The sequence below is a fragment of the Chelonia mydas genome, chromosome 7, assembly GCF_015237465.2.
Source record: "Chelonia mydas isolate rCheMyd1 chromosome 7, rCheMyd1.pri.v2, whole genome shotgun sequence".
In the NCBI taxonomy this organism is placed as follows: domain Eukaryota; kingdom Metazoa; phylum Chordata; order Testudines; family Cheloniidae; genus Chelonia; species Chelonia mydas.
In genome coordinates this window covers 19,795,995-19,821,386 of record NC_057853.1, presented here as the reverse complement: position 1 = coordinate 19,821,386, position 25,392 = coordinate 19,795,995, and the positions used below count along the sequence as shown (strand labels likewise).

General features: G+C 43.0%; 1 protein-coding gene across 4 annotated transcripts in view; it reads right to left on the bottom strand.

Annotated features, from left to right (window-relative positions):
- The window catches only part of GRIP2 (glutamate receptor interacting protein 2), a 471,570-nt gene that overhangs the window by 192,034 nt on the left and 254,144 nt on the right, over positions 1 to 25,392 (bottom strand). Inside the window, exon 1 of one of the 4 annotated variants that reach the window (XM_037905073.2) lies at positions 15,254 to 15,365. The exons of the other annotated variants lie outside the window; for them this stretch is intronic. Within the exon in view, the coding sequence (XP_037761001.1) occupies positions 15,254 to 15,308 (55 nt within the window). The 5' untranslated portion in view covers positions 15,309 to 15,365. Of the gene's footprint in view, positions 1 to 15,253; positions 15,366 to 25,392 lie in introns of those variants that run through there. 4 annotated transcript variants of the gene reach the window in all.

The following is a 25,392-nucleotide window of genomic DNA, read 5'->3' as shown; positions in this document are numbered from 1 at the left end:
CAAAACACTCCCTCCCCTCAGCCCATATTGCAAACTAGGTTGGAGAGACGTGAGCAAAACACAGCTCTGTGGCAAGCAAAATGTCTGGACTTCCTTCAGCCCTAAGCAGGAGAACCACATTGGTTCCACTCCTTCTTGGGCATTCCATGCCCACAAAGGATTGGGCAGGGGAAGTAGGGAGACCGTGACTTTGCCCCTTAAACTCTTCTAACCTGAGCTGAATTTGAAGAAATGATCTAAGGCCTGATCCAGTTTCCACTGAAGACAATGGGAGATTTGCCATTGCTTTAATCTGGAACAGGGTCAAACCCCTAGTTTCGATATCCCACTGCCAATCTTGAGTCCTCTTTCATGTTTATCAATCTGTTTGCCCTTTTCCAGATCCCCGCGCAGGACACACAGCAAGGGGACAGAGCTCTCCTTATTAAAACAGGAGGTTTGGTGTTATGCATCTGGGGAAGGAACAGAAGTTAAGGGAGCATCTGTTGTTATCAGACAATTATCGCAATGCTAGTGCTACCAGTCACCACCGTAATTGTTGCACTCATTAGAAAATATCCCTAAATTTAGCCTACAGCAAGCTAATCTTGTTCAGCTTTGTGCTTGTTCCTGTAATTTGCAGGAACATCCCCCTTGCCAGATTATGAACAGACAAAATACAGACCTCAGTGCTTATCCTACAGCCTTATTATTAAATTCAGGTCTCCATCAGCTTAAATATCTTTCTAGGAGCACAAATTCAGTTCAGCTGAATGCTGAAACCTTATCTAATGCTATTGACATGTCCTGTCCCCAACTTTTAATAGAAACATTATCAGGAGAATTTTTTTATAATTAAAAAAATTCTATGCTATTCACTTGGGTTCATAACAACTCATGGAAAACATGAAACTGAAACCTGCTTCCTTCTCAGACATTTTCCACTGGGACAGGGGAAGGAGGCCTACATCTATCAAAAGGGCAGTGAAACACACAGAATTATTAATGCCAGTCAGAGGAAGATTAGAACTAGATTTTTTGGCTCCCAAGCCAATACTCTGGTTTCTAGACCAAATGTCAAATAAGAAGCAGAGGAAGAGGATTCATTTTGGCTGGGTCTGGGGGTGTATTTTGTGCATGTTTGATGCTTCAAAATCATACTGGAGGTTTAGAGGGGCATGGGAGCATGGGTAGAGCGTGGTAACAAGTCAGCCTTTGAGACAGAAAATTGTACAAGTTCTACTGTGGATGCGCAAATAGTGATTTTTGCTTTTAATGCAGCCAACTTTGGATGGATTTTCATGGGAACAGCAAAAGGCTTCTCTATGTCCACAGGATTGTCCCCCTGCCAAACTTTAAGGCCCTAATCCAAACCACAGAGCTGCTTTGGCAGTTTAAAAAAAAAGGCAGGGAATGTTTTTACAGTGACAGAATTACCTGTTTCTGTCACACTTTTCATTCAATTCCAAAAATATCTGAAATACTTCAGGCCAGATTTTAAAGTCTGACAGAGTTATAAGCAACTGAAAACAGACAGTCATAATACAAAGTGTTAGGCAACCTTAATAATAGGTCTCATTATGCCTAGAATGACATGTATACATATGAGCACTGAAACACTTCTTTTAGGAAAAATACTCAGATAGAGAACTTCATGATAACCCTTAAACTAGCCAGGAAGCAAAAAGGTCCTGTCCTATGGTCCTGGTCCTGTGAGGTGCTGAGTGCCCTCTGTTTGCACTGGAAATTGAGAGTGCTCAGTATCTGCCTTTTTTAACACCTCTTCCTAATATGGAAACATCATTCTCAGTAATACCACTATCAGGCCAGCTGGGGAGAGTAAGCAGACTGTATTTGGGGGTAGCCTGGATCCTCTACATGAGGTTCAAGCTGCACACGTTTTGGTTAGCCTCTTTTGAATGGAGGTTCTTAAACTTTATCGAACCGTTTTTGCTCATTTCTGCAAAAAAGTGTGACTTTGGAATATTGATTTAAATAATTCATATGCATGAGAGACAGACAGATGCTGAAAAAAAGTTCTACAGATGACAGGGAAATAGTAGATCAAGACATTTCCTTGCTTTCTTTGAGTGACGGCACCCAGTCTGCTTTATATTGTTCACAGACTTAGAAAAGTTCGGCAAAGCCTTGCAGAACAGGCTGTAAGGTGTCTAGGCACTGGCACAGCACGGCTGTCATTACACACTGAACAAAAATCTGTGTTATGAAGAGAAGTCTGTAACCCTGACTTCAGATCAAGTGTTTTTAATATGCGACGTACGCTCAAGTTCCTGGCTGTCCATACACAATGGAGAAAGTCAAACCTCTGACACAAGTTTGGCTTGGGATTATAAACAGAAAGCTGTCATGTATTTAAATAATACCCAGAATGTATTGTCTGTGTTGACCCTTGGGCTCCTGGCATCTTGGAAGCTTTGGAGCATTTTTTTGTACTTAAATGGCTCCTGTCAAACAATATTATCAGCCAAGTACATTATTTCCTTCTCACAGTGAGATTCTGTATGTTTTCCATAGACCGTACATTAGTTGGCAGTGATCTCACTGACTTTCCGCAACGTCACACATTTCAGATCTGTTCTTTTTTGGTTTGTTTTAATTTGGGATGGCCAATGCTCTCTGAGTACAATGGATGTCACTTTTCCCAGCATCCAAAAGATGACTGGCTGACCCTACACTAAACTCAAGGGCACTTCTCAGTTTGTCTGTCTGTAATGCGTTAGCTGTTGAATGCCACATCTGATTGATTCTGAAATTTCATGGAATGTTCTTGGCATCAATGGGCAGAAGCCTATTGATTTGGGTGAAAATCAGAAAATAAGACGGGGGAAATGGGGGGAGGGAAAGACATGGTGTCCCCGGCATCTGGTTAGCATCAGCTTCAAGCAGCTCTGTAATTGTCTATACACACACACACACACACAAGTTGAAAGCAGCCATTTACACATTGCAACCTAACAATGTTCCCATTGCAGCTCTGCCTATCATCCCAATACAGTTTAAAATGTTGACACCCTTGTGATGCTCGCTGACCAGGTGCCAGCTCATGCCAAGGCCCCTTAGGTCTCACTGATCACTGACAAATGCATAGCTGGAGACCAGCCTGCATCGCCTGTGTGCTAGTATTGTTAAACAGGGATTAGAGTTATAAAAACGTGTTTAGCATTAAGACTTTATGAAACGCTTGTGAGTTGCTGCCTGCATTAGTCTCACCAATAGTAGCTGTATCCCATGTTATAAGGTAGCAGTTAAGTGTTTGCTCTGAACGGTAAACCCCACAGGCAGGAGAGACGCATTACCAAGCGTGAAATACTGGTTTTCCACAAGAGGTGTCATCTCCTGCCCAGCAAAAGAAGGCCGATAGACACCAGACAAACCACTGCAAAACTTCAGGGGACCAAAGACTTTGCTGATTGCTCCCCCCATCCATGAAGAGGAGACATGCAGATGAACTCGTCCCATCAGCTTGAACTCTGGGGGAAGGGAATAAAACCCCTGACAAGAAGGAACGACATCTCTTCATGCTACTTGGCCTCTGAGGGGCAAAGATTTCTGAGCATAAGCAAGGCATCCCCAGGTGCTTAACCTGGCTTAGCTCTAAAGGACATATAGAGCTTGCTTATTACAGAAGCTTCTTTTCCCTTTTGAAACTAAGACTTTAACTCACTTGTGTGTGTATGTTTACTTGCTTTAACCTTGTAAATAACTCTTCTCTCTCTCTCTCTCTTAGTTAATAAATCTTTAGATAGTTTATTATTGGATTGGCTACAGGTGTTGTCTTTGGTGTGAGGTCTGAGCTGCAATTGACCTGGGCTAAGCAAGTGGTCCTCTGGGGCTGGGAGCACTGGAATATTGTTGTACTTTTTGGTGTAAGGGGCCCTATTTCTTCCGCTCTCATACTAGAGGTTCATGATTTTGGTGCAAGAGGCCCCAGGTTCAATCCCTGCTGATGACCCAGGCTTGCGGGGCAGACCCCCCACCAGTCTGGATTGCACCCCAGAGCATGACACATGTTAACACACCATACTCCATCTGATACACCATAAGTCAGCCAGAAAGCTACTTTAAAACACCAACATATGTTATCAATGAACAAAGATCTCTTTCTGGAAGTGAGAAATACTTCAGATGAAGAAAGATAATGATACTGTAGTTTAGCCATCAAACAGCAATTTTCATTTGAGAACTACTTTACAATCATTAATCAGTCCTCCCGACACGCCTATGAGGCAGGTAGTTGTTATTACTCCTCTTTTTCAGATCTAGTAAGACAGGCTGGTTGACTTGTGCAAGGTCACAGAAGGAATCAGAGCTGGAATTAAAACTCAGGAGCTCTTAGTTCCCAGGACTATGATCAAATCACTCTTGCTCTGTGATGGACATCGGCTATTTTTGTTATGCCCTGTCAGACTTTCCAAATCCTTTCCACATTCTGACATGCTTTCCTCTTTTCAATGTGACATTTTATTTGAAAAGCTGTATACTCCCGGGGGAAAAAAGCAATGTCCATAATGCATTTCTCAAAGGTAGTTCTGTAGCCTTTGCTCATTGAAATAAACCCGGAAAGTTGGTTTCCGATATACTAAGATCAATTAACATTTCCAGAATGAAAAACCTGAAGCCACTGGATCAAATTCATGGCTGGGGTTACTATTAGTAGTATTATTTGTATGACAATAGCACCCAGCTGCCCTAGTCAAAAGATCAGGGCCCCAGTGCGCAAGGCACTGTACAGACAAATAACAGACAGTCCTAATCCCAGAGCCTTCAGTCCAGATAAGCAAGTGCAGTTGCATTGACAAGAGTTGCACCCATTTACATCACCAGTGAATTTGGCCCATAATCTCAGCATGGGCTCTAGTTCCCCCTTTAAAAAATCCCTAATCATCACCCACTTAAAGCGTTTACCATTATTTTGAAAAACTGCCAGTGATGCACGACACAGGATCAATAAATATATTTTGAAAGGGCAAAATTGGTCTATTTCAGTCAAAGTGAACTGGGAAAAGAAAAACAGAAGGGGGCTGAAACGGTGCGGGTGGAGAATGGTAGTATTGTCAACCGTAAGTGTTCAAAACTCAGAAGTCAGGTGACATTCCCTCCCGCCCTCCCCCCCCCGAACCAAATCATAAGATTATCTTTAGAATCATGAGAATGTGAAAAATGATATGTATCCTTCTGCCTTTAGGGGTCATGTCTGCAAGCTCTTCTCTGCAATCATGAGCGTTAGAAATGTTTTTTAAATGAAAGATGAGATTCTCACCTAATCCCTGACTGCAGCAGGTGGGACCACCAAATATCACAGACTCGTGATAAAATAGCAAGAGTTGGCAACACTGACCAGGTTATGCCAGTCTGAGGACCTGCCCCTCAGCATAAGAAGGTAGTTCTTCTCATAGTCCTTCTCATTAGCCATGTGTGTGTGTGCTTCATCTCATCAATCCCCCTTTCTAGCACAGCCCCTATATTGCTAACTTCTGCCATTAGCTCATTTCTCTTCATTTACCCCAGCCTCGCTAATGTACCTCTCTCAACTCCCAGCCAGGCTCTCCACTTCCTAATTACAGTCAGTTAACTGGTTCGTCAGTTTCCATCAGACATCGATAAACCATCAGTGTTTTCTACTAAGGGCTTTCCACGTCACACAGGACAGACATGCTGCCCTGGCACACCCACAACACAGGGGCCCCTTCCACTTTCCCCAGCCCAACAAGAACACACACAAAATACCCTCACAGTCTCCAAATCCTACAGCTGGTTCTTTTTCACTGTTTCTTATTATTATTATTTCCCACTTATATATCTGAAAACTGTTTGGGGTGAAATTTGTCATTTTGGTAGAAAATGTATTTTTTGTGGAAAAAAAAATATTTCAGTGAAAACATTTTGACCTGGGGTAAAATTTTCAAAAGGGCCCAGGAGCCACATTTTCAAAGGCATTTACGTGTGTTACCCCTTTTTGACCTGAGCAGCTAGTCAAAGTCTAGTTCCCCCTGTGGGCCATTTCTGTTAGGAGGAAAAATTTATGTGGAATTAGGTATCTTTGATGCAATCCTGTTTATTTACAAAGAATGCACCCAAAGTCCTGTTTCCCTGACCACAGAAGGGTCAAACAACTGGAGATAGTTTCTTTACTCACAGTTCCAAGCCTCTTTCTGCCAGCACTCAGCCCAAAAGCTCTCTCTCTCTCTTAGCTGTTTGCTCAGGGTCATGCTACCAGTGCTGTGGTTGGTGCTTCCTTGATGCCTTCTCTCCCTGCTTCTCTGATCTTTCTGCTGTTTCTCTCACAGCTCCAATCCAATCAATGCCCTAGCCCCTTGTGTTTGCCATACCAGGGAAACCCATTGGGCCGTAAGGTTAAGATTCTACCCAAGCCTTGCCATGTGCCTGTGTTTTTGGGGGTGCTCCTATTGCTTCAGCTACCTGGTTACATAAAGGAGCTTAATGGCTTCTTATAACTACAGTAGAACCCCGTTAATCTGACACTCCATTAGCTGGCTCTGCGTGTTAACCGGACAACCAGCGCACACAGATCTAGAAGGGGGAGATCTCTCCTGTGGCCTCGGATGGCGCTGCTGCATGGCACTTTCCCATTCTCCGAAAAAGGAAAAGGAGTACTTGTGGCACCTTAAAGACTAACAAATTTATTTGAGCATAAGCTTTCGTGAGCTACAGCTCACTTCATCCGATGCATTCAGTTGAAAATACAGTGGAGAGATTTATATACACAGAGAACATGAAACAATGGGCTGCATCATACACAAGGGGGGAAGAAAACCTTTTGTAGTGATAATCAAGGTGGGCCATTTCCAGCAGTTGACAAGAACGTCTGAGGAACAGGGGGCCCATGCAGAGAGGTGGCTAGTGGCCTCCCTAGGCACTTAACTCCCATTGAAATTAACGGCATTTATACCTATCTTACTTAGGCACTTTGGAAAATCCCTCTAGGTGCCTATCTGCATCTTTAGGGGCCTAAATACCTTTGAAATCTGACAATCAGCACTTCAGAGCCTACGCCTCATTGTAAATTAGGATGTAAGTCTTAAGTGCCTAAAACACTTTTGAAAAGGGGACAAGGCTCCCAAATCACTTTGGGCCATATTTTCATAGGTATTTAGGCACCTTAAAGACATAGATGGGCATGTGCCTAAGATGCCTAGGAGTTACTAACGATTGGTTCTTAGGACCTTAATGGACCTTTTGAAATTTTTACCCCAGATCTACCATATACATCGGCTTGGAAGATTTAGATTTTTATTGGTAGATGTCAATAAACATTGATTTCACTGTACACATACAAACCGATGAAAAAATATTTCCATCGATGATGATAATAAAGTACAGCTAGGCAAAGGAAGAAAAATGCTGCTTGAGAACTGATTACAGTTGATTTAAGGCTACTTACTTGGTATATTTTGACATGGGACATTGACAATTTGCGTTTTAATGGTTACAGACTTTAACTTTTTGAATCTCAACACCTACGGTTGTTAACTAATTATTGTCTGATCCCACCCCATCATTTCCCACAACTGTGAAAATATAAATCAATAAAAACCGAAAAGAAATGCTTAAAACTCATAATTTTGCACAAGTGCAAAAATTTTAATTAACATTTTAAAAAAATGTTTAAAAATAAACATTCATAGTATCCGTCAAGATTATAAAAAATTGAAATCGAATTCTGCCAAGCCTACATATACATATCATCTGCATGAAATGTTGAGCATCGTTAGGTTTGCTTCGGTGTCTTTTGGGTCTCAATGGCCCTCCACATACAGCATTTAAAGAAAACACTCTGTTCTTAATAACCTCTCACCAACTCCTCTCTCACTGGTAGGCAATGGTACTTTCACGCCACGTGACAAGGGACTTTGTAGTCACATACTGCCAGTGCATGAATTCTGCATGAATTCTCCAATATGGAAAGCGCTGACACTGTGCCAGAAATCAAGTGGGTCATCCTAGCTTTGGATAGAGAATTTGTGTAGTAATGGTAGAGGGGACTGACAGCATGAAACAGGCACTCCGCAGTTTCCCCACACAGCTCTGCCAATGAGTCTCAAACACTGACCTGCAGCCGGCCCCTTGCTATTCCAGTCCTGGGGCCCTCAAAAGCTCTGCCAATGTAGATTAGTCCTGATATGCAACCTCTCTTGCTGTTTCAGTCCTGGGCCTTTCTTGAACAGAGATTCTCAACCGGGTAAATTGGGTAATTGTTTTCACAGAAGATTAAGGTCCATTAAGGACCCTCAGTTGTGGCCACAAAACTCACTGAACCCAGAACTCCCAAGGTGAGTAGCTAATGAATCAATCCAATGGCTCCCTATCACCACTTTTTAAAAGCTTCTTTAAAAAAAAATTCTACAAATATATTAGCTCATATTACAAAGAAAGCACCAACCTCTTCTGTGCTAAATTCCTGTGGAGACATTGAAGTACCACTTTGCAAAAGCAGAATCTAACATTACATGTGCAGTTTTTTACTTTATGTTTTTGCATGCACCATTTTCCACATGTAAGGCTTTTGCACTTGAAAGCTGCATTTGTGCATTCAAATGGATTAGAGAGCCAGGCAGTGATGTCTATTAAACACTGACATTCTGTTAAAGATTTGCAATCTCAATCTTTCTTTTTTCCTTTTTTTTGCATTTATGCATAGGGAACACTTAACTGCCCCAGCCTCTTTGCATGTGCAGATGAAGCGTGCATGCGCTACTCCTGTTCATGCAGCATTTCCACAAGATTGCGTGCCCACATTCAGTCCCCTTGGAAACACGGCTTCTGATTCTGATGTGCAACAGAAAATACAGGGGCTAGCTTTGGGCATAGCCCTGAGCAGTGGGTGGTGTGTAACCTGCACCCCTGCAGGAACGCTCCTGGGAATCACAGGGCCTTACAGACACGCCTTAGGCACAGCTTCCTTCCTTCTTGCCCCTTGCTGGCATTGGTCAACAGCAAATTATGATGCTGGCTCAGCTGTGCTGACTGGCACATTGGAGAGCTGGGAGCCAAGGTTGCACCCACTACCCACCCACGTGTCGTGCAGGTGTGGGGAGCACATCTTCTTACTCCTTTGCCCCTGGACCCAAAGTCCAGATAGACTGTGCTGGGGTGTCTGGCGGGTTATCACCCCTCCAGTCTGGGCACATAGGCCCCACCACAATTTTGCCCAAAGAGATTTTGAGGCAGTATCCTGTATCCTGGAGTTGTCTCTCCATCTCACTCCAAGAAGGATTTACTCTTTCACCCTCAGTGCTGCAAGATTTTATTGCTTTTAATTTGATTACCAGTGTAACAGAGTCATACACTGTTTGCCTCCGCTGCCCAGAGGAAGACTAAGGATGAGAATGGGGCAAAGGGAGCTGTGGAGAGTATAGCGCAGGTGATACTCACCTGGGAGGCCTCTCCATCAGTCTGAAAAATTGGCTTCATTAGTAGACATAAATAAAACATGCCCGGCTATTAGTTATTAATGAATTGTCGAAAGTACCGAAGCGTAGCTATGCTTACAAGAGCAGAATCAAGAGAGGGCAGCTAACGTGCTCACCAGTCGCTGGCTTGGATTCCGATCGTTTTCCCTGGTCCCATGTTTAAGGATATCCTGCTTTTGCTGCTGAAGAAGTAACGACCCCACCAATATTAACTGTAGCAGCTTCAGAGATGTCACCTGCTATTAAATATTCATCTGAAGTCAAACCCTGCAAGGTTCTGATCGCCTTGAAGAGAAAGTATATAAGAAAGGAAGGGTTGGCTGAGGCCCTAGCCTAAGAATTGAGAGACCTTGGGGAGTCCCTGCTTTGCCACAGACATCCTGTGGTACACTTAACTTTTCTGTGCCTCAGTTTCCCGTATCTATATCTTCTTACTATATGTTCCATTCTATGCATCTGATGAAGTAGGCTGTAGCCCGCGAAAGGTTATGCTCAAATAAATTTGTTAGTCTCTAAGGTGCCACAAGTACTCCTGTTTTTTTTTGGATACAGACTAACACAGCTGCTATTCTGAAACCTATAAAACAATAGCTTCACTTACAGGAGCGTTGTGAAGATAAATGCATTCAAGACTGTTAGTTGCTCAGATGCTATCGTAATGGGGGACCTGTAAGTACCTTGGGGAGACAGCTCTATTCACTCTCACTTTTTTTAAACGAAAAATGTTGATTCAGCTCCATGGTGGAAATTAAAGCTGGTATGAGCCCTATCATGACATGTCCCTTATAATGGGATACTTCCAGTTCCTCTGCAGTGAGCAATTCTTAATGCATGAGAATACCAGTCTTGATATAAGAAAACACAGTCTGCTGTGTAGCACAGCCTCAATATAGCATTGTGGTGATGCTATAGAGCAAATAAAGCAACAGGTCAGATGGGCTTGTCACTGACTCTGGAGGAAACTTTCAGTGACAACGTTCACACAAACAACATGTTAGTCAATTTTGACCTCTTCTTATGCTGAATGAAGGTGGAACAATTCCAGACATTTGTAAATACATCTAAAGGACAAGTTGGGTGTCTTATGAGCACAACATAACCTGTCTGAAAACCTGGACCTCAGTGTTGCCACCTCCCACAATGACATCCTGAGTCTCACAATATTGTGTGTTTTTCTTTTTAAAAGCTCCTATAATAATTTGATTGTGTGTCTCAGCTTTTATTTAAAAAAAAAAAAGAAGTTTCTTGTCCTGATGGTTGCAGAGAAAAGCTTGTAAATGTGACCTGAGTGAATGCTAACGATTCAGAAACCAGAAGGCAAAGAGAAAGAACCCTCCCCTTTTTTAAAAAACAAAACCTCATGATTTTGGAGGACCGGAGTGACAGCGTTTGAATACCTAGGACAGGCTATAGTGACAAAGTGCAATAAAATCCCAAATCACGAGCACTGCACATAGGGAGACTTTGACATGACAAAAATAAATATATTTTTAAACAAGCTATTTTAAAATACATTTCTCCTTTAATCATAGGAAATGAGTTCAGGGTTTTGGATTTCCACTGCCAGAAGTGAAGACACCACTAACACCAAAAGCACAAGGAATGCAGCTACCTTTATCTCTTCAGGTGTTTGTGATCCTATCAGCTCTTGCAAGACAACCCAGCTCTCTGGGCTAAGGTTGTGGGAAGTACATAAGAAGTCAATTAGTTTACCTTTAAATTGCAGTCATTTGTATTTTTCAAGCCTACACATGTATCTTGTTAATGATTTAGTATCTCTAACAGTTTTATTTATTTATAAAATCATGTCAGTTCACTTTAGTAACTTAAGAACAACTCAGAGAAACCAAGACAGAGTAGAATTTAGGCCAGATTTGGCGACTGGCTGAATGTCAGACAAGGTCGTATGGAAATCACAGCTACATTCACCGTCGAAAGGGGACCCTTGTTTTTAAAAAAAGAGATGCTTGCACCATGGCAGCTACAGTTTTTTCCATTCTTGGAATGGAAAATACACCAATGCTGAGGAAAGGTTCGTGTGGCAAATGATCAGTTTTTTAAGCAGCACCGTCTGTAGAGGGTCAAGTGGAGCCTTGGATCTGGGCTCCCCTGCCAGAGAATGGCTGGCTGCAGCAGTGAGTCAGGGACAGAGCAGTAGGCAGCAGTGGTGCCAGCCCGATGCCTGCTGGGTTAAGCTGGGATGCTTCCCTTGCCAGGGAAGATCAAGAGCTCAGGAACGGAAAGAAGACAGGCATTCACATGTGCTAAGAGGAATAATTTCTCCCAGGTCACGGTGCCAGAGGATTAGTTTGGGAAGAAGAGCCCGAGAGTTTGCCTGGTGAGTGAAGAGGAGATACACTTGGAAGAAGAGTGTCTCAGGGTAAGTGTGTGACTAGGAAGGAGGAGAGGGGGGAAAGGGCTAGCCTGGGAGGAAGAGTCTATCTGGGGGGAGGGAATTGCAATTAGTTAGAGGAAACTGGTGTGTCCAACAAACCACCCTCAATATCATGCAGTTTAAATCTGACACTTGCTATTATGGGTCACTGCTGAGGACTGAACCCAGGAATGATACTCTTGAAAACATCTGCCTCAGCCACTGGAGCTGAAGGAATACCTCCTCCAGCTGGTAGCTGTAGTAGACTCATATCCGGTATGGGCCTGCCACTAGGGTGGAACACATATGGAACAGTGGGTTACATAAACACCTTAGTTAGATGATAAATAGATGGGATGGAGTTGGGGAGGTATATTTTCTGCTGTCATGTACACATCCTTCTCTGGCTACATTGGATACTTCTTCCTCTCTGAACAGACTTTGTTCTTTGAAGTAAACTGATTGATTTGTTGGGGAGGGATGTGGGGTTTGGGATTGACAGATGTCTCCTGCAGGGTTGAGCATCCCCAGGGATGCAACGGACAGTTAGAAAGTATGAAAAGACTAGAGCAGAGTGGGTCGCGACCCCATTTTAATGGGGTCACCAGGACTATCTTAGACTTGCTGGGGTCCAGGGCTGAAGCCCGAGCCGCAACGCCCAGGGCTGAAGCCGAAACCCGAGGGCTTCAGTCCTGGGCGGTGGGGCTCAGGTTACAGGCCCCCTGCCTGGGGCTGAAGCCCTTTGTTTTGGCCTTCCAGCCCGGGGCAGTGCCCAGGGCGGCAGGGCTCAGGCAAACTCAGGCTTCGGTCCCCGCTCCTGGGATTGTGTAGTAATTTTTGTTGTCAGAAGGAGGTCGTGATGCAATGAAGTTTGAGAACCCCTTGCCTAGCGCATTTATGGATAGGCAAACTGCACAGTTCATTCCTTGTTGCTACAGTTCATATCAGTTACTAGTTCTTGGATACCTCACATTGGTGATATCACTGATTTGTTAAATTTGGGCTCAGACATTTTTTATATTTATCATTTGGGGGTTATTTTAACTTTAAACCAGATATCCCAATTTACAGAAACCGGGTAACGGATTCTGCACATGTGTGTTCATTTGAAAGCTCTAACCCGAAAGCAAGTTCCAGCTCAACTTAATCCTTGATCAAAGCAGAACAATTTAGCACCAGATTAGTGATTCTCATATTTAAAGCTATACGTAAGAAATGCAGGGGATCCAAGCCAACTCCAACTTAACCAAAGCTGGGGAAACTTTAGACGGTAGCGTTGGAGTAACATTTTTTCTAAACCTCATTGGCTCAGTTCCAGTCTTAGCTGGCCCTAACATACTGTGCACCGTTACCCTTCCCTCTGCTTTAGGAGCGTTTCCTAGCGTTCCTCACAATTTATGTCAGAGGAAACTGTTCTAGGAGGTTTCATTCAACTGACCTTTTCAAGTATTTTAAGTCCCAAATAGAGGCTTTTCTTTATAAAGGGGGAGGGCTGAAGGAGGGGAATTTCAAAAGCTAATACCCAGGGGCCAAACTCTCCCCTGGAATAACGGCACTAAACAGAACACTGGATGTATTTGGCATCCAGGGATTTCTAAATGTCTTCCAGTGTTGGAATCCTGAATACAAACAATAGAGCTGGGCTACCGGTGCATGAGAGTTGGCATATGAAACCGACTATGTGCCGACATAGGAACTGACCAGGTTCATTCTTTGCTCAAACAGAAGTGCAATGAGCAAACAAACATAAGCATAAATTGTAAAAAGCAAATGGCTTAAAATAAAATCTGTAAATTTTTAATAATCTGGGACCAAATGCTGCAAGATGCTGAGCACCCTTAACTCCCACTGACTTCCATGACAGTAGAGGGGGCTCAGGACTCTCAAAGTCAGACTCCTAAGGTGTTATCAGGAAAGGAAACTCTTACTTTTGATGTAGGATTTGGGCTAGTCCTGGGTCACACTGAGGCTGCTATACTGGCTCCAAAGTGAATGTAAAGCTTGCACAGCTGGCCCTGGAAGGATGACCTCACAGAGTACACATTATTATCCACTAGTGGGGTCGAGCTGGCTTAACAGCTGTGTCACTCCCCTCACTGGGGTTGGCATTGGGCACATGGCCATCACATCCGTGTGCTCCACCCATCCCCGGCTGTAGTCACAGCCCCTCAGGCTGCTCTGATCTACGGTATAGGCCACAGCACTCGGGCCTTTATCTGGATAAGTCCCTTTTGCTAAAGGGACAAGGTGTGCACGGGAGTTAGACTCTAGACTCTAGCGCTCGTCTAGTTCATGGATGTATATGCGATAAAATATAGCCCCCACTGCTAATACAGATCAATGCCTGCTGGTGTCCTGACAGAGTTCAAAATGCCAAGGATGCATCAACTCTCTGCACCAGGCAATAAGGCTCTCTCTAAATGAGGGAAAAGCTGAGTTTGTACCTTCCAGGATGCCTGAAATCAATAATATCCAAGTTACACTGAGCCCCTAGAAGCCACTGTTCTTTAAAGGTCCTTGTAAAAACGCATGTCATTTTCCTTTATGTGAAGCAGGCTTTGATTGGCAGGAGGTATACCTGGCATTTCTGACCACCTTAAAGGCTCATATGGTGGAGTATAGCCTCAACTCTATAGGAAAACTTTTCAATCCATTACTATATTAGACATTTAAAAAAACAAGACAAAACTGAACTGAACGCCAGCTGCAGAGCACAAGAGCAACTGCAGGACTTTACAATGACAGGAAAACTGTGTCACTCCATCAGCGAAGTTCTGCAATCAATTTAATACTGTTAAAACTAAAAGGCTTGCAGCTAGGGTCTACTTGCCCAGCAGATGTATTCATTAAATTTGTCTAGCATGATATTGTAAGTAGTAGGAAGAGAAACCCATCCATGCCTGGAAATAGATTTTGCCTGAGATCTACTTATAATATGACTAGCTTCTCATTTCACAGTGGGATTTCTTCCCAGAAGTAGATTTCCCCTGTACTCTATTGACATGTCTCTGTCCCAGCTTTCCTTGAGTCCCCTATTTCCAGCTCACCCTCCAGAAGCTGCTCTCGGTGGGTCAAACATCAGAACTGGCAAACAATGCTGTGCAGTCCAGCAAAACACAAAACTGCCTGTCTCTGCAAAATAATAACTCCCTTATGGGGGCGTGAGGGATTCTTGTAAGGGTCCGAGGCACATCTAAATCTTTATTGCAATGATAACTACAACAGTTGGACAAAATAAAAATCCACAAGTCAAATGATCTCCCCTGAAAACATATCATACATAGAAAAATAAAATAACCCCCCCAATCCACACGAAGGGTGCAGATCAGTCACAGGCTATACGTTATTTTTTCTCTTGTCCACCTAAGAAAAAGTAAATATTCAAACTGGTCCCCACTGAGTCCCTCTTTCAGACAGGAGTACGCTGCTCCCCCCCATTCCACTGTACCTTTATTCTTCCGTCTCATCACCCCTAGCCGGCACTTCAGCGAAACAGCAAACATCTTCCCGCATCACAGCCTCCAGTGCTCCACTCACATGGCTCTGTGCAGCATCTCCCTCAACACCTCTGCCTGGCTCTGTGTGGGGCTGCCGGCTCTAAATTAATTTATGATTACTGTGAAATAGAGTCGTGCTTCATGCTGTGGCCGAGGGAGCAAGCCAGAGAGGAGATCAGGGGGAAAGGGGAAAGGAAAGAGAGAGACAGAAAGAGTGGGGGCCTGGTTTTCAGTGCTGATCTTTTTATTGTCATTTTGTCCAGGTGAACATGAAATCACCAATCAATATTTATAAATCTATATCCAGTCCTCTTGTTCTTAAGGGATGGGAATCCTCTAGTACATTACCGGACCATTGTGCAAAGCAGTATTATTCCTTCCTGGGTGTGCACATTCACACTTCCCCATAAAGATAATCCTTACCTGCTTACTACAGCAAAGATTCAGAGCCCTTAATTTTGTGGGACTTTGACAAGTTGTCAGCAAATAAATAACCCACAAGTAGCAAGGGCCAGATTCAGCCCTGGGTCTGTGTTGGCAAAGACCCCCAGTAGCAGAAAGTCCACCAAGGGGGAGGCTGTGACAGTGAAAAGCATCAGTAACCTCCCCTCAGTTAGGGGGCTAGCATGGTTCAAAATGTGGGTGGCACCAGTTGGCCACGGGGTGCGGCTAGGACAGGCAAAGGATGCACTGGTTCAGCTGCTAAAGGGTTGGCAGGATTCTGGTGGAACCTGGAGCATTATGTAAAGCTGCTCCCCACCCTCGTTATGTGGAACCCCTGGTGGAAGATGGCAGCAGTAAGACAGCCTGCCCTTCCTTGGGGGGCCAAGGAGCCAGGCTTCCCCTGCCAGTTTCAGTGAATCTGGCCCTTAAAATGTATAGAGGATCCCCTTCTGAAGGGCCGGATTGGAATCCCAGCTGGCTCAGGGCGGACTTTTCTACAGAGGCTAGGAAATGGATGGGTTCCCATTTTACACTGGCTGGGGGAAGTGCTTTAACCTTCTTCTCAGGACAACAGCATCTGCTCTTCCTCGTCAGTCAGCCACACGATAGCACTCAGGTGACCTGCATTAGAGCTAGACTTCAGTGTACGTGTCTGGTATACCCAGACTTTGACTTGCTTGTTGGAAAAGAGCACAACAGTTCCACAACCAGGTCTGAAAATAAATACAGACATTGGCTCCAATAGAGTAACACTGGTGTCAAATTGCAGTAGTGCAGTGGGGAATCAGGCCCTGTGTCTTGTAGCTAGTGCAGAGTCTAGGGGTTTTTTGTTTGTTTGTGTGTTTGTTTTTAGGTCACTGCATCTAATACAGAATTCAGGACAGGTTCTCAGCAGGAGCCCCAAGGATTTCAGTGTGATAGAAAGAGTATGACAGGTTTCAGAGTAACAGCCGTGTTAGTCTGTATTCGCAAAAAGAAAAGGAGTACTTGTGGCACCTTAGAGACTAACCAATTTATTTGAGCATAAGCTTTCGTGAGCTACAGCTCACTTCATCGGATGCATACTTTGGAAAGTGTAGAAGATCTTTTTATACAGACAAAGCATGAAAAAATACCTCCCTCCACCCCACTCTCCTGCTGGTAATAGCTTATCTAAAGTGATCACTCTCCTTACAATCAAGTTGGGCCATTTCCAGCACAAATCCAGGTTTTCTCGCCCCCCCCCCCCCCCCCCCACACACACACACAAACAGGAGAGTGTTTTCCAGCAGCATTACTAGGAAACTCTGGGTGGGTGCTGGATGTGAGTGAGAACCATCACAAATCTGTGAAAGCACCATCCTTGCTTTGTTGGTTTTTTCTGGGGTGGGGGGACAGAATGCATTTGAAAGACATATAGAAAGACTTAGGAAAGAGGGTTTTTACTTTTACCCAAAGGTATAAACTACGGAGTGGATTTAGGATGTAAAAAGTAAATAAATGCTTAAAGAAAACAAGTGTTCCATTTCCTTCCTTTGTGAAGAAATCCAGTGTAGTCTGGGAAGGGAAATGGAATAGCAAGTATGCCGCTCCACTGGGTTACATTATACTCCCTCATAACTTCACTGAACGCAACACACTAGAGCTGAAATTCAAAGGAGTTATACATGCATCAAACCGGGGCAGCAGAGTGGAGAATCAGGCGCTCTGAGTTCAGAATAAAACATGAGAGGGATGGACACACACACACACACACACACACACACACACGTAAAATTCACTCGGGATACAGAGAGATCCAGTTAACATCAAAGCAAATTACACTGTTATCTGTTCTTATACTACTAGCATTGAACATCAGACAGCCATTTAACAAGACTGGATTTTTGACTGTCCATGGGAAGAAAGAAGGTATATATTATGTATTTATAGTGGTTGGCCATATTCATTGGTTGAAGCCTGTGGCAAATGCAGACACACATATCACCTACGCTGAACAATTCCTAGAGGCTGTGGGTTACAAAGCCTCAATAGGTACAATTTTAATATGACGCAAGAGTAATTGGGGTTATGGGTTGCATTATCATTGGACAGTTCCCCATTCTATATACCATCTCCAAAAATGTACCAGTGGGAGATGGGTTTTCTTTGCCTTATGTGATCTGCATACCCACAAAATATATTCTCAGTGCAATACCAGGGGTTTTTCAGGGCTAGAAGAGTGTACATTAGTGAATGTATCAGCTTCCCAGTGGCCTCCTTCCATCCCTTTCTATTTCTCCCGCACCTTTCTTCCCACTCCCAACTACCAGCTGTTCCTTTCTTACCTCCAGGCACACCTAGCTCCTCCCCTGCCTGATTACACAAATCATTGACGGTTTCAGAGGGCTGCAATCCTTTATCTGAAGTAAGAAAAGGAAGACTTGTGGCACTTAGAGACTAACCAATTTATTTGAGCATAAGCTTTCATGAGCTACGAAAGCTTATGCTCAAATAAATTGGCTACTCTCTAAGGTGCCACTAGTCCTCCTTTTCTTTTTGCGAATACAGACTAACACAGCTGCTACTCTGAAACCTGTCTTTATCTGAAGTGTAGCCCTTTTTCTTTTTCATCTGTTCAAGGTGTGAACCTGAGGTAGGCTGTCAATCCAAGGGGCAGAGATCCCTGCCTCTGCATCAGCTTAGCTTTGATCAGTCTTGGGGTGCTGCTGCCTGGGTGAAATGCGCCTCCATGCAGAGGACCAGCACAAAGCCTAGGCACCACTGAAATCCCACTTAAGTCCTATCTTTAGATGGGATCTGAGGGGTACATAGACCTTGGCTGGCCCTTTGCACAGGGCTGAATTTCACCCAAAGTGTTTAGTTGCTGAATAAAGCTGCACTGTCTTGACCTCTCCTACACGGCCTGCAGTCATGCAATGGCAGCAAAGGTTTTGAGTGACATGCCAGAGTATTCCCAGCTAATGCTAGGGGAATCACCAGAGTTTATCCCAGGAGATGAAGGAGGAACTTTCAAAGCAATGGTTTGGATAAGCACCCCAACATTCAAAGGTAAAAATTGAAGGGGAAAACAAATGATGCAGGTTCGGATTTGATTTGAGCAACAGGAAAACACCTGGGTCATTTTCTTATCCAAACTTGTTCATCTACCCCAGAGATGTTTTGGAGGTTGCAATTTGGTTCCATAGACTGACTGCAGCAGGCAACAATGAACAAATTCTGGTGCTATTTTTATTGGTTTCCCAAGCTTCCTCACTAATTACTTGACAGAAAACAATTATCATTAAGGGCCACATTTTTAGCCATGGCCTCTAACTGAGCCTCTTCAACAACATACACTCAAATGACTAAGCTTGGTACATTTCACATGGGGAAAGACAGAGATGTTAATCCAGAAGCAGAGGGGCAGGGCCTAGAACTAGACGCTGGCACAAAGCCAGGTGTAAATTTGGACCCAAAGCAAAACCTTACACAGAGTGATTCAAAAAGCTTCCCAGCAAGAAGGAGCCAAGAAAGATGCGGTACTTTGTACTTGATAAAATCCATTCTGCTGTTTCCCCACAGTGAGTGGTTACAAGTGCAGCTGCTCCACTTGCTCAAGTGCCAATGGTCTCCCTCCCCTTTCTATTTGTGTAACGTGATGTCTCAGGTGAGCAGGGTTTGTCCGGATTACAGGGCTGCCCATGCTAGGATCCAAATTCACTCCCTTTTTCCTTTGGGGCTCTAGTATTTTCCTGAGCCTTTCATAACTTCATGTCTCTGTCTTTACCTCCAGCCCAAAAGAGCCCAGCCTGGAGAGAAATGGAAATGACTTTCTCACTCATCCAGTCACCCCTCCAAGCTGCTAGTGCAAGATTGTTCCTTACAGATCATTTTATTGTACTTTGTCCAGCCTAGTTTCTAATGTTGCTGGTGACAGAGATTTTCCTTGGGAGACTGTTCTACAGCCTCATAGATCTCACTGTCTTATTATTCAGCCTAATTTTCTTTTTCTTACTATCGTCATTACTTCTACTTCTGCCCATTGTACCATCCTAAAAATTCCACTCCCTACATGGCATTCAGTCTGCCAACATCTGTCGATTTTTATTGTACCTCTACTTAGTCGTCATAAGGCATACATTTTTAACTATGAGGGTAATTAACCATTAGAACAACTTACCAAGGCTTGGGTGGATTCTCCATCACAGACCTTTTGGAAACCAAGACTGGATGTTTGTCTAAAAGGTCTGCTCTAGGAATTATTTTGGGGATGTTCTATGGCCTGTGTTATACAGGAGGTCTGAACAGATTATCACAATAGTCTCTTCTGGCCTTGAAATCTATGAAGCACTATACAAATTTAAGGCTTCAACTTGTCATGAAAGCAACAGTCTCTCCAGAACCCTAATCATTGTTAGTCTTTTATTAACTCCCTTTGGATTTGCCAACATCTTGGTGGTAATATTACAGTTGCAATGTTCTACAGAAGGATGCAACATGGGCTACCGGATCAGGCACTAGACTGGGAGTCAGGAGAGCTACAGTGAGACCATCACCCCACCTTTTTACAGAAGATAAAAAGACTAGATTGGTATAAAGAGATCCTAAAAGTCCTGGATCCAGTTGAGGGAAGATTTCTACAGTGCAGGGACAGCAGGAAACAGCTGTGACTATCTCCCACAACTCCATGCTCCCAAACCCACTCCCATCCTCCCCATCTCTTGTCACTCTCCCCTGCTCCAGGCCCCTCCCTTCTCCTTTCACCTCCCAGTTCCTACCTCCCACTCCCAGTCTCCTGCCCCTGTCTCCTTGTCCTGCCTCTCTTCCCTCTCCCCCCGTTCCTCACCCCTCTGCATTTGAGTCAGACTGTTTCCTCCTTTGCCTCTATGCTGCCTTGGTGCCAGCAGTGGGAGCACTGAGAGCCCAGGAGACACACTGTCCTTGCTCAGCTCCTGCAGTGCTGGACTGGGACATGCTCAGTCACTTTGTGGAGATGGCGAAGGAACAGTCTAGTTGGCAAATAGGAACTGTGAGGTGATGACGCACGCTCCATGAATAAGGAATCTTCAGAGGATTTAGCTGCCAAACTCTAAGAAGTCTCTACTGACCATGTGCAAACTGTACTACCACGTTTCCCTCATACTGTTGTTTTGTTCCCTCATCACCACATCCAACAGGTGCAATTATAGCCACAAAGGAAGGAGGGCTTCTTCTCTTGATGTTGAAATCAATACATTCCCAGCTCTCAAGCTCATTCATCTGATAATGGTTGCAGGGACATCGGACATTGAAAGTGCACAAGGCATGGAGAGAGGAATGGAGCAATTGGATAAAGAGGATAAAAGAACATTTTTACAGGGAAAAATCTATTACCATTTATCACGTTTGGAATCTGAAACGTCTCCACCAAGCCACAGAATTCATTTCCAATAATGCAAAGGAATGATGAAAAGATGTATACACAGAGTGCAACAGAAATATTGTGAAATCCAATGTGGTTAATGTACATTCAATATCCAGAAACCTATAAGCAAGGCTGAACATGGTTATTAGGATATGATTATAGTGATTCAATAATAACAAACTGCAAAACAATCAATTGCAAGAAAATAGCCTTTCACTATGCATATTTTCTATCTGAAAAACATATTTGAAGAAAATAAAAAGACACTAATAAGTAATTTGGATTAAATACTTTGTTTATGTGCAGACTTATTTCATGCATTTCTTGAGGCTGATCAGCGGTTTGCAATTTTTCCCAGAAATAACAATAAAACATTGCATAGTATATGTATGTTTCACATACTTTGACAAAAATACATATACTATTAAAAAGTATTACAAAAAGTAGTATTACTCCTCATGTGTGCCAAAATACACTATACATTATTAAATTAATGACTTGCGTGAACCTGACAATATCTCCTTTGTGAATATGTTCAGATTATATTCTTTACATTTATTCTTTATAAGTTTAAAAAACACATTTTACTGCATATATGCTTCTTCAATTCTAGAGTGAAAAGTTATTGAATATATAACTACTATATATATATATATATATATAGTTATAGTTATAGTTATAACTACAATATAACTACAATTGCATTTAGAAAATGATTAATTTTTTTTTTTAGTGAAAACAGTTCTCTTTTGTTTGAATTTAAACATTCTCATGAAATGTTTGCAGAAGGTAAAATAGGTTATAAAATAGATTTTGCTTAGATTCCAAGGTAACAGGCAATTTATAAAAAGAAAAGGAGGACTTGTGGCATCTTAAAGACTAACAAATTTATTTGAGCATAAGCTTTTGTGAGCTACATTCATCGGATGCATTCAGTGGAAAATACAGTGGGGAGAGTTCTATACACAGAGAACATGAAACAATGGGTGTTACCATACACACTGTAAGGAGAGTGATCAGGTAAAGTGAGCTATTACCAGCAGGAGAGCGGGCGGGGGGGGGGACCTTTTGTAGTGACAATCAAGGTGGGCCATTTCCAGCAGCTGACAAGAACATGTGAACAACAGCGGGGGGGGGGAAACATGGGGAAATAGTTTTACTTTGTGTAATGACTCATCCACTCCCAGTCTTTATTCAAGCCTAAGTTAATTGTATCCAGTTTGCAAATTAATTCCAATTCAGCAGTCTCTCGTTCGAGTCTGTTTTTGTCCTCACCCATAACTATTTCACATTTGGGGACAATGTATACCTTCAAATCAGCGGCACTGCTATGGGTACCCGCATGGCCCCACAGTATGCCAACATTTTTATGGCTGACTTAGATACAGACTAACAGGGCTGCTACTCTGAAACCAGGCAATTTATAAATACCAAAGATTAGATTGAGTGAAACTGACTATTCAATGTTTGCCAACTGAACTAAGTATAAAAGTAAACAAAAAGGTGGCAACAAAGTGATTATCAACAAATAATATTTTAAAAACTCATTTAGTTTGAATAATTTCTGGCGTAACTAGTAAAACAGATGAGGAAATCTGTGTTATTTTAATATGGGACTTTTAACTTATTAGGGCCCCTTTGGTTAATAATACAGCAGATTTTGTCTTCAAAGTGCTAAGTTAAAATTTTTTAGTCCAATAGACTTTGTTGTATACTTCAGTTCATTAAGGATATATAATATGGATTAATAAATGATAAACTGAAGACATCTCTCAAAAGTTTTCATCTAACAGTGCATCTTAAGTAGAAGCAGCAAAGCAGCGGAGACAACAGTTCTGCACAGAAGAGTTTTGCCAATCCAGAGCAGACAAGAAGATTAGTCCAAATTTCCATTAGGAATACACTGGAGACAAAAAGTCTCTCTTTGACAAGCATTTTAGATCACTGCAGAAACAACAAATCCAAACAATGCCTTGAAACAAACTCAGGATGACCTGGTTTAAAAAGTTCAGGTATTATGTAGATTGATGGAGACTACTGAACAGCATGTTGGCATGTAATCCTTCCTGCTGTATATGTCCGCGCTGGAACTATTCCTATCATGTATTAAAAAAAGAGTGACATGAGGCCAGCCATTTGGTTTACAATTTATAGCGTGTAACTACTCTAGGGTATGTCTATACTAGCCACCAAAACGGCGGGCAGTGATCGCTCCAGCGGGGGTTGATTTATCGCGTCTAGTCTAGACGCAATAAATTGACCCCCAAGCGCTCTCCCGTCGACTCCTGTACTCCAGCACCACGAGAGGTGCAGGCGGAGTCGACGGGGGAGCGGCAGAGGTTGACTCACAGCAGTGAAGACACTGCGGTGAGTAGGTTTAAGTACATCGATTTCAGCTACGTTATTCACGTAGCTGAAGTTGCATATCTTATATCGATCCCCCACACACAGTGTAGACCAGGCCTCAGAAGGGATTTTTTAAACGTAACATCAATGGGCTCCAAGTTTATGGTCTCTCAGTGACTGTCAGAACAAAGGTGTTTCATTAACTGACAGTTTTATTTTATTTTCAGGCTACTAGGTTGGCAAAGTCAAACTGGGCTCTTTCCTTCTCATACCTGTGCAAAGCCTTTGCCTTCAATGCGTTTGAACCGACTGGAACTTTTGTTGATGGAATGAAGAGTGAATGCATTATGGAAACCAGGCTCCGTTAGCAGACAATTCCCAAAAAAGAAAAATGGACTTAATTATCCTTCAGAAATAGATTGCCCAACTCTGATGAGCATGGACTGAACTAATTCCCAGCAGTACTACAATGTCCTCAGTGGAGTAATACCCAGGGTGAAGTTGGCCCAGTGTTACTAGGTTTAATATTTCTGACAGTAATTTATGAAGGAGAGACTCTGTCATGGACAATGTTAAGCTAACTAGACAAACATATTTTGTTTAACCTTCACCCTCATTACCTTAAAAGCCACTCTTGTTCTCATTCACTTAGACCTACCTGATTAACACTACACCTGGTTTGCGCATCTTTCCATATTCACTGGCTTCCCAGAAATTTTTGGAAGTGCAAAAACCATGTTTCACAGCAGGCTTTGTGCTGGTTATTATATGCAGTCCTCTTCCTGAGTTTAAGAAAGAACTTTTGACATACTGTCCCTCCACTGAAGAGTGGGAGAGGTAGAAGCAACAGACACTTTAGCAGAATGCCCCAGCCTTTAAAAATGAATCCAGTCATTCTGTGGTTTTCACTGTGAATACTATGCCCTGTTCAAGTTATCATTCCAGACCTTTATGAGTAGCACACTCACAGTTTAAAAATGATGAACATGATTTGCACACAGACAATCTTCAACAACAAAATATTGGGGTGGGCCAATGAAGGGGGCATTCAGCTCCAGACTAGCTTTAGACCAGAATTCAGGGATAAGATTCAAGGAGGAACTGGGACTTAAGTTTTGGTTGCAGGTTCTGTGCTGTTGAAATCTTCCCTGCAGTCTCCCCAAGATGTCCAAACATAATGGCAGAAAGACTGTGATCATCTGACCTGTGAGATTTTGTGTAATCTTTTGTGGAACTCAAACCAGAGGACAGGACCCTTAAAGATTTGGCTCAGACCCTACACCCACAGAAGAGGAAGTGACAGATATGACAATATCCTGGGTGAACCCTATGGAATTACCTTTTATACCTTTGGAGTCCATTGTATTGAAAATGAAAATGTTTGTGCGCTATTGTGGGATTGTATGGAACTTCTTTAGGAGAAGGAAGGATTAATGCAATCTCTGGGAGATAATGTGAACTTCAAAGACTTTGTTAAACAATGTACCAGACGCGGTTGGTCTTTTGTAACAACGTGTGTGAAGTGGAACTCCAAGGAAGTACTCGGGAGAAGGAGATTGCAACCCCCCCCGCCCCCCCGCACCTCTGGACTCAGCTTTTGAATCTTTGCCCTGAAGGGGGGAACTTTTGTCTATCACCTGTGACAGGAGGACAATTCAGAGATCCAATCTGGATTCTCAAGGGACCACTAGACAAAAGACTTTTGAATAAATAGCATGAGTTTACGACAAGGCTCCATGCATCTGAAGAAGTGGGGTTTTTACCCACAAAAGCTTATGCCCAAATAAATTTGTTAGTCTTTAAGGTGCCACCGGACTGGTTGTTGTTTTTGTGGATACAGACTAACACGGCTACCTCCTGATACCAGAGTTTACTCAACCTAAACCCATACTCTGCAGCTAATTTGCATGCAACAATTTCATTGGTTGCACGAGG